Here is a 13143-nt window from a genome sequence, read left to right as displayed (position 1 = left end):
AGAGGATGCGTCTCAGATATATGTAGGTGTGCGTGAGAGCATGTATGAATGTGTGTCTCAGATATGTGTATGTGGGTACGTGTATCACGTAAGTATGTGTGTATGTCTCATACGTGTGTGTGTGTGCATCTCTCAGGTATGTGACTGTAATCCTACCTTTTGTGTGTGTCTCGTATCCATGTGTGTCTGCCACCTGTGTGAGTGTGTATCTCAGGTATGTATATGCATGTGCGTCTCAGCTATGTATGTGTGTGTCCCCTATGTATGTGTATATCCCCTATATGTGTAAGTGAGAGCTTATGCTTCAACTATGTGTATAAGTACGTGTGTGTATGCCTGTTTCCTACAAGTGAGTATGTGCATGGGTTATAGTATTTCTATGATTTACCAGAAGTGCTGAGTCCAATGAAGTCCGGTGAAAACGCACGTTAGCATCTATAAGTGTGATAGTTTTGTCCTCTTCTAATAGTCTCCACAAGTCGCAATCGCCATATCTCACTGCTGCTCCTCACATAATCACAAGACATCTGCGGAACATCTTCCCCTCTTTTCACTACATGTCTATCACAGTGTTAATTGTCAACTAATATGATGACGAAAGATGTTCGTCAACAAAGGTTTTTTTCATGACGACAACGAGACGTGACGTCACGTTATTGAAGACCATGTCACGCTAACGAGACTAAATAGTTTATTAAATATCGTTGACCACAACTGAGGACACAAAAATGTAATTTACAAAAACCAGGACGAAATGTCTCTTCATGTATGTTGATATTGTTGACTAAAACAAGACGAGACAAAATAATTATAACTTTTCTTAATGCCATTGTCCCAGTGTGACGGGGAGCTCTGTTATTAGCATTAGCTGAAGAGCTATTTGAAAAGCTAGTTTTAGCTTAACGTTACCTTGGCTAAAGTTGGGACTATTCATAATCCAGCTGCAGACCTGCAAGCAAAGTACAGCAAGTTGGCAAAGGAGTATTCCAAGGTAAATCACTTTTTCACCAGTAACGTTACATTCTTTCCATCTAGCTCACGCTAACTGGCTAACCTAGCTCACGCTAATGTGGCTAACTGATCAACCTCTCGGCTCTCGCACACAATTAATGACATGTAGCCATACCGGTGACAATGTTTAGCTTTTAGTGCCAAATGATAAGAGTCTGAGGCGGAGTCTCAAAAGAGAATGTTGAATATTTATTGTGCATTAAAAATCACAACAGAGCCTCTGCTGCTAAACGGAGCCTTCTGGAAGCAAGTGCAACAACGTATAATGTCTGTGTGGAACCAATGTGCCAACCAGGGTTTCCGTTAGAAAATATTGGTGCCGGTCTCCTTGTCCTGCAAGATTTCAATCTCCCGGACAAATGGGAGAAATTCCGGTCAGAGTTTATTGAGCTTAAAAACAATTGATAGGCAGGCTATATAAAGAATGACATCATCATGGCATGTAGATTTATAATATTTTAACTTAAAACTAGGCTACTTTTGCGTATACAGTCATTATATTCCAAATAGAATAAGTCCCTCGAGACTCCGTGCTGCTGCTGACTTGAAATCAAATAGGTGTCTGTGGGCAGTCGGCCCGACATTAAACAGCAGTCTGTTATAATCACATTTTTATGAGCTAACGAATTCTGTTATATTGGACATTTGTATTAATTATATCAAGCGAAGAACTGATAAATTTGGCAGAGAGAGACAGCAACATTATCATGGGGTTCACAAAAATCTAAACGTTGCGTGATGACTATCTCCGCCTCCCAACGAAGCGATAAACTAATCCCAATAGTATGCAACTGCAGAGCCAGCAGCGCTCTCAGGTCCGGTCTGGGGACCGCTCAGCAGCGCCACCCACCCAATGGCTGAATTGCCAATGGCTGAATTGGAGTATTGCACTGTGCGGGCACAACTGTGAGATCTGCGGCTCTGCAGTTGCATGCTTCTCGCTAATCCAGCATCAAGCTCCCGCCCCGCCATTCTCATCAGCAAACCACAGCTGCCTAACCCAAATTAATTTCGACATCGCTTCACCAATAGTCGTTATCAGAACACTACACACATATCATAATGTTCACAGCAAACTGTAGTTGATCACCAGGTATGTTTTATTAACGTAGGTTGAATAATTCCTATAAGAAAAACGATAGGGAAATCTCTCTTACCTTTCTCCACTGGTTAAAAATGCCAGGAACTGAAATTGAAACTTGCTGTGCGCGCGATATGATATAGGAACACACATCGTTGTCATTATTAGACCTGCTTGGTGAAGCAACAATGAAACAAATGTAATGTAACTATTTTAATACAATTCAAATTGTGCTTAGAGGGAATTATTTTCACAGGACATTATGACCGGAGATATTTAAATATGTCGGACTTCAACAGATTTCCCCGGTAAAAAAACTTACGGTTATATCTATAACGTTAGGTTATGTATATAACCAAGTTCTATGAGTTATGGTGACGCTCAGCATCATACTTGCACTGTACTTCACTTCGTGCACGTGCACTGAATAAAAAATTACACCATGTACCTTTACATCCCAACATCCGTCTGACCACACCCCCTTCCGCTTACCTTCATAAGCAGGTGTGTGGTCACCTCGCCTCCTTCCCAAACTTTCACCACAAGGCGAGATCAAGGGCCGCAGCGGCGTCTGATGCTGAGCGTCACCATAACTCATAGAACTTGGTTATATACATAACCTAACGTTCTATTTCGTTATGGATCTCGCTCAGCATCATACTTACACAAGGGAGGCTGAGCGAGAGCCATAGCCCGACAAATGTACCCCGCTGAGGCCCACCACAACCTTCAGATCGGGGAGGACCGAGCCCCCCGACCCTCCCTAATGGAGGATACCCTCCCTATTGGAGGCTTACGGGAGGGAGACGGATCCGACCGTGCGAAGAGGCACTCAAGCAACTCAACGCACAGGGTGAGCAGACCGTGGCTTGACCCCACGACTACACACACGCACAACCCGCATGCCACCCGGGAACGAACGGAAGGAACAACCTCGTTACTGCCCCCAGAATCACGGGGTCAAGAGCAAACCCAACCCGTGGCAAGGCCGTAGCAGCGGAGCGCGAAGGAAGACCCAGACCCACTGAAGGGACTGGATCCCCTGGAAAACGGGGGCCCGGAGAGGTCAATGACGCCAGGCATCAAGACCCCACCAGGTGGTCACTTAGTGACACCGCCCCCCACATCGCCAGCGTATTCGGATAAGGCCCCTCCAAGAGCGGGCCCTTTCCCCCCAATAGCACACCGACTGGCTCACTGACCCTGCAGAACAGGCAGTCAGCATGGCCATAAGCACACAAAAAAGGTCAACCAACAGAAGCAGGCAGCGCACCGGGGAAACCAGGCAACAGGCTGTAACCTGAGCCTGGAGCACTGCGGACGAGACAGGCGCCAAAGGAGTCAGCTGAAAACAGCCGCCCCGGCGGAAGGGGCGTATGCTGGCGTTGTTGATCACCATGACAAAGCCTCCATTAAAAAAAACCCACCCAGAGGGGTTGAGGCAGGGAAGGCTGACATGATTGGCAGACGTCATGAACGTGCAGGGGCACACTCAACCGGTAACCCGGGAGTTGACTCTGCTCCAACACACCAGGGAATCAACCACCCGCTCGGTACAGACGGTGGTTGTTCCTATAACCCCTCAAGAAAAAACTCCAAAACACACCTGCGGGTATACACTGGCTACACCGCAGTACAAGTGTTTCAGTTTTCAAAAAGGGTTATCCCAGGCCTCCGGTATCAACAAAACTTTACTTCGGACCGGGCCCGGCGGCACGGGAAGCACAGGATTACCAGAGGAGGTCCAAGACCACCCCAACAGCCCTCTCTTCGCCACGCGTGAGAGAGGAGCGAAAATAATGGAGAACCAGCCCTAAGCACACCGCACTTGGTATTCCCAGGCGGTCTCCCAACCAAGTACTAACCAGGACCGAACCTGCTTTAGACGATCTCCGACAACATGTACCCAACAAAGGGTCTCCATAACGCCTAACCCTGTGACACCCGGACCGACCGCCCACCGGAGGCTGTTTTTTTCACAATCTAATATAATTTTTTATTTATTTCTTATTTAACAAATCAATTATTAATTTCAATATAGAATATTCGTTGACAGCCCTACAAGTACAGTTCGTTACTGCACACTACATCACCCCTGAGTGGAACATGGAAAGCCAAACTTTCCCCCACTGTACCGAAAACCCGTACCGTACCGTGACTTCAAAACCGAGGTACGTACCGAACCGTGGTTTTTGTGTACCGTTACACCCCTAAAGGCCGGTGATGCGGGAGATTACCTGTCCCTGACGCATGTAGGCCTCCATTGAGGGGAAGAATGGGCAGACAACGCCCGTCTTCCTCACAGGACGACGTTGCCAGAGATGACCTATCAAGTCATCAGGGACGCACACCTCCCTCCACGCAGCCCGCGTCCCTCACGTGCTGTGTGAGGGCGCCACCATCCGACGTGGTTGATAGCTGGGCATCCCGTCTCAGAGTCGGAGGTTCTAACCCAACACCGGAGGACGAGGGACCCCAAGGAGACATACCACCCCCTGCCACACCCTGAGGGGGAGAGTGATACGTCTGCACCGGGGGTCAAACAAGAGCGCTCCCTCCATAAAATCCTCTGTTTCCATCGGACAAGGAGACCGAGCAGGAGCACCCTCGTCTGGCTCCAGCAGCTCCCCAAAGCCAGGCCGTTCGCCCCTGCAGCTCACCATCTTACGATGGGAGCGAGCAGAGGCGAAGAGCTTGCGTCTCAGATCCTCCGCCACCAGAGGAGCCGTCGGCCTAGCGGCCGACCGTCCACCGGCGGGGGAACCAGAGCTGGAACTAGGCCATCTCACGGGAGACGGCCTTGGTTCAACAGCTCCTCGGAGAGGCAGACTCTCCACCGGACGCCGCTCGGATGCGTCTGACTGCCACGACCGTGGAGTCAGAGCAGCCCCATGACGCACGGCGGAGGCGGCAATGGAGAACCGCTGGTGAAGGGTGACGTTGTGAGCGCTCGAACCCTCCGATGAAGACATTATAGCTTAGCCTTTTCTCTAATATTCGTGAGAGAGAGAAAAATAAAGAAATAATGTCTACGCAGCTCCAATCTTCAAACACTTTACACTAAACTCGTGTGGTGTACACAGACACTCGCCGTGGTGAAAGTAAGGAAGGAGCTGATAGTATGGCCACACCCCTGCTTATGTAGAGGAGCGGATGGGGGTGTGGCCAGGCAAATAGGTGTATAAAGGTGCATGTGGAGATTTTATTCAGTGTTTATACTGACATAAGGATGTGTAAGGACGCAGAGCGGTAGCTATACGATCTATAACGGTAATTACCGGACAACGGAAACCCTGGTGCCAACAACCTTTCCCTGGGTGAAGCATAGTTGTCATTTAATGATACTAATACTAATCTATACAATCACCTGTTGTTGAATAAATACCATTACTTTCTAGTTATTACTAAAAAACAGTATATATAAAACAGTAGCTGTAAAAAAGAAGACTAAAAGTAGACATGTCATCCGTTTTCGTCGACAAAATCTAGACTAAAACAAAAAAGACAAAATTGAGACAAAAACTGACTAAGACTAAAATGCTCAGACATTTAGTTGACTAAAACTGACTAAACGAAAAATAAATGAAGATGACTAAATATGATGAAAACGAAAAAAGGAGCACTTGACACATGACTAAGACTAAAACTAAAATGAAAATAGCTGCCAAAATTAACACTCTATCGTCACACTTTCCTCCACCCTCTACTCCTCCTCCCCCACTGAGACCCTCTCTCTCTCCTCTCCTCCCCCACTGATACCCTCTCTCTCTCCTCTCCTCCCCCACTGAGACCCTCTCTCTCTCCTCCCCCACTGAGACCCTCTCTCTCCCTCTCTCCTCCTCTCCCACTGAGACCCTCTCTCTCTCCTCTCCTCCCCCACTGAGACCCTCTCTCTCTCCTCTCCTCCCCCACTGAGACCCTCTCTCTCCCTCTCTCCTCTCCTCCCCCACTGAGACCATCTCTCTCTCTCCTCTCCTCCCCCACTGAGACCCTATCTCTCTCCCTCTCCTCCCCCACTGAGACCCTCTCTCTCCCTCTCTCCTCCTCCCCCACTGAGACCCTCTCTCTCCCTCTCTCTTCCCCCACTGAGACCCTCTCTCTCCCTCTCTCCTCCCCCACTGAGACCCTCTCTCTCTCTCCTCTCCTCCCCCACTGAGACCCTATCTCTCTCCCTCTCCTCCCCCACTGAGACCCTCTCTCTCCCTCTCTCCTCCTCCCCCACTGAGACCCTCTCTCTCCCTCTCTCCTCCCCCACTGAGACCCTATCTCTCTCCCTCTCCTCCCCCACTGAGACCCTCTCTCCTCTCCTCTCCCATTGAGACCCTTTCTCTCCCTCTACTCCCCCACTGAGACCCTCTCTCTCCTTCTCCTCTCCTCCCCCACTGAGACCCTCTCTCTCTCCTCTCCTCTCCCACTGAGACCCTCTCTCTTTCTCCTCTCCTCCCCCACTGAGACTCTCTCTCTCCCTTTCCTCCCCCACTGAGACCCTCTCTCTCCTTCTCCTCTCCTCCCCCACTGAGACCCTCTCTCTCTCCTCTCCTCCCCCACTGAGACTCTCTCTCTCCTCTCCTCCCCCACTGAGACCCTCTCTCTCTCTCCTCTCCCACTGAGACCCTCTCTCTCTCCCTCTCCTCCCCCACTGAGACCCTCTCTCTCTCCCTCTCCTCCCCCACTGAGACCCTCTCTCTCTCCCCTCTCCTCCCCCACTGAGACCCTCTCTCTCTCCTCTCCTCTCCCACTGAGACCTTCTCTCCTCTCCTCCCCCACTGAGACCCTCTCTCTCTCCCTCTCTCCTCTCCTCCCCCACTGAGACCCTCTCTCTCTCCCTCTCCTCCCCCACTGAGACCCTCTCTCTCTCCCTCTCCTCCCCCACTGAGACCCTCTCTCTCTCTCTTCCTCTCCTCCCCCACTGAGACCCTCTCTCTCTCCTCCCCCACTGAGACCATCTCTCTCTCTCCCTCTCCTCCCCCACTGAGACCCTCTCTCTTTCTCTCCTCTCCTCTCCCACTGAGACCCTCTCCCTCTCTCCTCTCCTCCCCCACTGAGACCCTTTCTCTCCCTCTCCTCCCCCACTGAGACCCTCTCTCTCCTCTCCTCTCCTCCCCCACTGAGACCCTCTCTCTCTCTCCCTCTCATCCCCCACCGAGACCCTCTCTCTCTCTCCTCCCCCACTGAGACCCTCTCTCTCTCCTCTCCTCCCCCACTGAGACCCTCTCTCTCTCGCTCTCCTCCCCCACTGAGACCCTCTCTCCCTCTCCTCTCCTCCCCCACTGAGACCCTCTCTCTCCCTCTCCTCTCCTCCCCCTCTCTCTCCCTCTCCTCTCCTCCCCCACTGAGACCCTCTCTCCCTCTCCCTCTCCTCTCCTCCCCCCCTCTCTCTCTCCTCTCCTTCCCCACTGAGACCCTCTCTCCTCTCCTCCCCCACTGAGACCCTCTCTCCCTCTCCCTCTCCTCTCCTCCCCCTCTCTCTCTCTCCCTCTCCTCTCCTCCACCACTGAGACCCTCTCTCCCTCTCCTCTCCTCCCCCACTGAGACCCTCTCTCTCTCGCTCTCCTCCCCCACTGAGACCCTCTCTCCCTCTCCTCTCCTCCCCCACTGAGACCCTTTCTCTCTCGCTCTCCTCCCCCACTGAGACCCTCTCTCCCTCTCCTTCTCCTCTCCTCCCCCTCTCTCTCCCTCTCCTCTCCTCCCCCACTGAGACCCTCTCTCCCTCTCCTCTCCTCCCCCCTTCTCTCTCTCCCTCTCCTCTCCTCCCCTCTCTCTCTCTCCCTCTCCTCTCCTCCACCACTGAGACCCTCTCTCCCTCTCCTCTCCCCCCACTGAGACCCTCTCTCCCTCTCCTCTCCTCCCCCTCTCTCTCTCTCCCTCTCCTCTCCTCCACCACTGAGACCCTCTCTCCCTCTCCTCTCCTCCCCCTCTCTCTCACTCCCTCTCCTCTCCTCCCCCCTCTCTCTCTCCCTCCTCTCCTCCACCACTGAGACCCTCTCTCCTCTCCTCACCCACTGAGACCCTCTCTCTCTCCTCTCCTCCCTGTCTCTCTCTCTCCCTCTCCTCCCCCACTGACACCCCTCTCTCCCTCTCCTCCCCCACTGACACCCCTCCCTCTCCTCTCCTCCCCCTCTCTCTCTCTCCCTCTCCTCTCCTCTCCTCCCCCACTGAGACCCTCTCTCACGCTCCCTCTCCTCTCCTCCCCCTCTCTCTCTCTCCCTCTCCTCTCCTCCCCCACTGAGACCCTCTCTCCCTCTCCTCTCCTCCCCCCTTCTCTCTCTCCCTCTCCTCTCCTCCCCCTCTCTCTCTCTCCCTTTCCTCTCCTCCACCACTGAGACCCTCTCTCCCTCTCCTCTCCTCCCCCACTGAGACCCTCTCTCCCTCTCATCTTCTCCCCCCCTCTCTCTCTCCCTCTCCTCTCCTCCACCACTGAGACCCTCTCTCCTGTCCTCTCCTCCCCCACTGAGACCCTCTCTCTCTCTCCTCTCCTCCCCCTCTCTCCCTCTCCTCTCCTCCACCACTGAGACCCTCTCTCCCTCTCCTCTTCTCCCCCCCTCTCTCTCTCCCTCTCCTCTCCTCCACCACTGAGACCCTCTCTCCTCTCCACTCCTCCCCCACTGAGACCCTCTCTCTCTCTCCTCTCCTCCCCCTCTCTCTCTCTCCCTCTCCTCCCCCACTGACACCCCTCTCTCCCTCTGCTCTCCCCCACAGCGGCCTACTTGAACACGGGCATCATCCTGATGAACCAGGGGAGACCGGAGGAGGCCAAGCGCACCTTCCTGATCTGCGCTGACATCCCTGACGAGAACCTGAAGGACCCCCACGCCCACAAGAGCTCCGTGGCCTCGTGCCTCTACAACCTGGGCAAGGTGCTCCACGAGCAGGGCCAGCAGGAGGTGAGTGTAGCTGCTGCACGAGGCCAGCAGGGGGTGCTGCTGCTGCCTGTACAACCTGGGCAAGGTGCTCCACGAGCAGGGCCGCGTGTATCACTTCCGCAACGTATTTAGTCGGATTTCGGTTTCCGGGTTCGCCTGATTGGCCGCGACGGCCACGTGACACGCGTGGCATGCCCCCGCGGCAGCGGCAGCGTTGCCGCTGCGAATCAGAGCAATATTGTCACGCCATCTTCTGAGTGCAGACGCGCTGCTGTTTAATCACTTTTCCCACTTCAATGACAGAGCTGCTGTTTAATGCTCACTTTTCCCACTTCAATGACAGAGCTGCTGTTTAATAATATTGTTGCGTTGTGGAAAGCAGGATGAGAGAGCGTAGATTTCAGTGTGTATCATTTAATCATTTATCATTTAACATTTGAAAGGCATACATTGTTGTCATACAGAAGTACAGAATACTTTTATCCAAAATGCTTAACAGTCTCTGGAGCGCGCCAGTAAGAAGCATTTGCACTGCAACTCGTACACCTTACATTTCTGCTTTGCACTATAGCGTATTGTATATTAGTACATTGCATAGTATATTGTATATTGTATGGTACAGTAACAGTCTCTGGAGCGCAACAGTAAGAAGCATTTGCACTGCAACTCGTACACCTTACTGTAAATTGTACCTCATCCCATTTCTGCTTTGCACTATAGCGTATTGCAGGGCTATTCAACTGGCGGCCCGCGGGCCATATCCGGCCCGCGGGATGATTCTGACTGGCTCGCCAAAGATTACATGATAAAAAAAAAATAGAAAAAAATATATTTTCTTACATTTTTTTTTTTTTTACTTTTTTCTTTTCATGTCAACGTTAACACGCACAATTGAGCCAAAAGTCACTCAATTAATGACAGATTTCATTGATAAATTGAGGGAAAACTTTAGTCGATTTGATGAATTTGACATGTCCAGAGAATTGATGCATTTTGTGAGCAACCCATTTGCCAATGTAGCTGCTATTTCCACAAAAGGACAAGAGTTCCTTGCATCACTTCACATTGATGAAGGTCTCCTGCAACTTGAAATAATTGACATGCAAGCATCATCTGCTCTGAAGCAGGCACTTGAGAATGAATCCACCACAACATTTTGGATAAAGTGTATTCATGTCAAGACATTCCCCAAAATAAAAACGCTGGCAATATCTGTGCTAACAATGTTTGGCTCAACATACACCTGTGAATCCAGTTTATCTCACATGAATGCCATTAAAACAAGCAACCATGCCTCCTTGACAAATGAGCATTTGCATCACTGTTTGCGGGTAGCCCTCACTTCCTATGAACCCTCTTTCTCTGCCATTGCCCAGTCAAAGAAGTGCAATCGCTCTCATTAGATGTGTGTATGTAGGCTAGGCCTGTCTGCCCCCCACCCCCCTGATGTTTGAGAGTTAAGAGTCGACAATAAGTGCTAATAAGATGCTGTGATTTGCTGTTGTTGCACAGACATGAAGCACTTTTTCATAAGCTCAGCTGCACTATAAATGGGTTTTTTTGTTCAAGTGTTGATGTTAGAATGTTCAGATGCACATCATGCACTTGTTTGTTTTTTATTTTATTTTTATATTGAAATGTTGAAGAGGAGATGTTGCAGTTGTTGCACAGTCATAAATGAAGCACTTTCTGCAGGAGATGTTGCAGATGTGGCACATAAATGAAGCACTTTTTTTGAAAAGTATACTACTTTTGCAATGTAGTTAAAGGGGAACTATCTTATAAATGGCCTTTTTCAGTGTTTAGCATTGTTTCCTAGCTATGTGGACTTATATTAATATGATCTATGTCTCTAATTCTCATATTGGCGCATTCTTCCAATTCTCCTCTCACAATATTCACCCTCACTGAACTGAGTCATCTGAAAATGTGCTGATTTGTGATGTCAGAGAGACACCGCTGCATGATAATCAGCTGAGTTTCCACACAGTTCCCACTGTGGTTGGAGCCCAGGCTCAAAACGGCTTAAGATCTTGAGGTAGAAAAATGCTGTTTTTGAGTACTTGATTAGAAATACAAAACAATGAATTAAAATTAAAATTAAAATTACAGAGGTGTTCCATAAACCCACAGGAATTGTGTAAAAGTGCCCAAATAGTGAAAGAAATAGTAAAATAGTTCCCCTTTAAATAAAAGTTGTGAAAATGTGGTTGCGTGTTGTGTCAAGTGTACATATATTCATAGCACGGGGAGGCGCCGTGGCAGTCCGGCCCCTGGCCCCTTGGGTTTCTGACAATGTGGCCCCCTGAACAATTTAGTTGAATAGCCCTGGCGTATTGTATATTAGTACATTGCATAGTATATTGTATATTGTATGGTAACAGTCTCTGGAGCGCAACAGTAAGAAGCATTTGCACTGCAACTCGTACACCTTACTGTAAATTGTACCTCATCCCATTGCTGCTTTGCACTATAGCGTATTGTATATTAGTACATTGCATAGTATATTGTATATTGTATGGTAACTCAGCTACTTCTATTCTGCATCGAACATTGTACATATGTCTATACTGAACAGCGTGACCTCTATTTTTACTTCTATTTTACGCGCTATACTATTTTATTTCATACTTATCTTGTCTAGCACAGTCTCTAACAGTAACAGTAAGAAGCATTTTGGATAAAAGTATTCTGTACTTCTGTATGACAACAATGTATGCCTGTCAAATGTTAAATGATAAACACACTGAAATCTATGCTCTCTCATCCTGCTTTCCACAATGCGACAATATTATTAAACAGCAGCTCTGTCATTGAAGTGGGAAAAGTGAGCATTAAACAGCAGCTCTGTCATTGAAGTGGGAAAAGTGATTAAACAGCAGCGCGTCTGCACTCAGAAGATGGCGCGACAATATTGCTGTGATTCGCAGCGGCAACGCTGCCGCTGCCGCGGGGGCGTGCCACGGCGTGTCACGTGGCCGTCGCGGCCAATCAGGCGAACCCGGAAACCGAAATCCGACTAAATCCGTTGCGGAAGTGATACACGCAGCAGGGCCAGCAGGAGGTGCGTGTAGCTGCTGCACGAGGCCAGCAGGGGGTGCTGCTGCTGCCTGTACAACCTGGGCAAGGTGCTCCACGAGCAGGGCCAGCAGGAGGTGAGTGTAGCTGCTGCACGAGGCCAGCAGGGGGTGCTGCTGCTGCCTGTACAACCTGGGCAAGGTGCTCCATGAGCAGGGCCAGCAGGAGGTGAGTGTAGCTGTTGCACGAGGCCAGCAGGGGGTGCTGCTGCTGCCTGTACAACCTGGGCAAGGTGCTCCACGAGCAGGGCCAGCAGGAGGTGAGTGTAGCTGCTGCACGAGGCCAGCAGGGGGTGAGTGTAGTGGGGGATGGAGGCCAGCAGGGGGTGAGTGTAGTGGGGGAGGAGGCCAGCAGGGGGTGAGTGTAGTGGGGGAGGAGGCCAGCAGGGGGTGAGTGTAGTGGGGGAGGAGAGGGAGAGAAAGAGGGCCAGCAGGAGGTGAGTGTAGTGGGGTAGGAGGCCAGCAGGGGGTGCTGCTGCTGCCTGTACAACCTGGGCAAGGTCCTCCACGAGCAGGGCCAGCAGGAGGTGAGTGTAGTGGGGGAGGAGAGAGAGAGAGAGGGCCAGCAGGAGGTGAGTGTAGTGGGGGAGGAGAGAGAGAGAGAGAGAGTGCCAGCAGGAGGTGAGTGTAGTGGGGGAGGAGAGGGAGAGAGAGGGCCAGCAGGAGGTGAGTGTAGTGGGGGAGGAGAGAGAGAGAGAGAGAGGGCCAGCAGGAGGTGAGTGTAGTGGGGGAGGAGAGGGAGAGAGAGAGGGCCAGCAGGAGGTGAGTGTAGTGGGGGAGGAGAGAGAGAGAGGGCCAGCAGGAGGTGAGTGTAGTGGGGGAGGAGAGAGAGAGAGAGGGCCAGCAGGAGGTGAGTGTAGTGGGGGAGGAGAGAGAGAGAGAGGGCCAGCAGGAGGTGAGTGTAGTGGGGGAGGAGAGAGAGAGAGAGGGCCAGCAGGAGGTGAGTGTAGTGGGGGAGGAGAGAGAGAGAGAGGGCCAGCAGGAGGTGAGTGTAGTGGGGGAGGAGAGAGAGAGAGGGCCAGCAGGAGGTGAGTGTAGTGGGGGAGGAGAGAGAGAGAGAGGGCCAGCAGGAGGTGAGTGTAGTGGGGGAGGAGAGAAAGAGAGAGAGAGG

At 51.1% G+C, this 13143-nt stretch overlaps 1 protein-coding gene across 4 annotated transcripts in view; it reads left to right on the top strand.

Annotated features, from left to right (window-relative positions):
• LOC311237467 (protein O-mannosyl-transferase TMTC2-like) overlaps nt 1-13143 on the top strand; it is a gene marked incomplete at its 5' end in the record, with an annotated part of 255518 nt that overhangs the window by 163145 nt on the left and 79230 nt on the right. For all 4 annotated transcript variants that reach the window (XM_084325361.1, XM_084325358.1, XM_084325360.1 and 1 more), the window contains one exon: nt 8792-8976. In XM_084325361.1, the coding sequence (XP_084181487.1) occupies nt 8792-8976 (185 nt within the window). The remainder of the gene's footprint in view (nt 1-8791; nt 8977-13143) is intronic.

Source organism: Notolepis coatsorum, assembly GCF_963971535.1.
Source record: "Notolepis coatsorum genome assembly, chromosome: 1".
Lineage (NCBI taxonomy): Eukaryota > Metazoa > Chordata > Actinopteri > Aulopiformes > Paralepididae > Notolepis > Notolepis coatsorum.
Note: the sequence above shows the minus strand (reverse complement) of the source record. Positions and strands in the feature narration are given on the sequence as shown.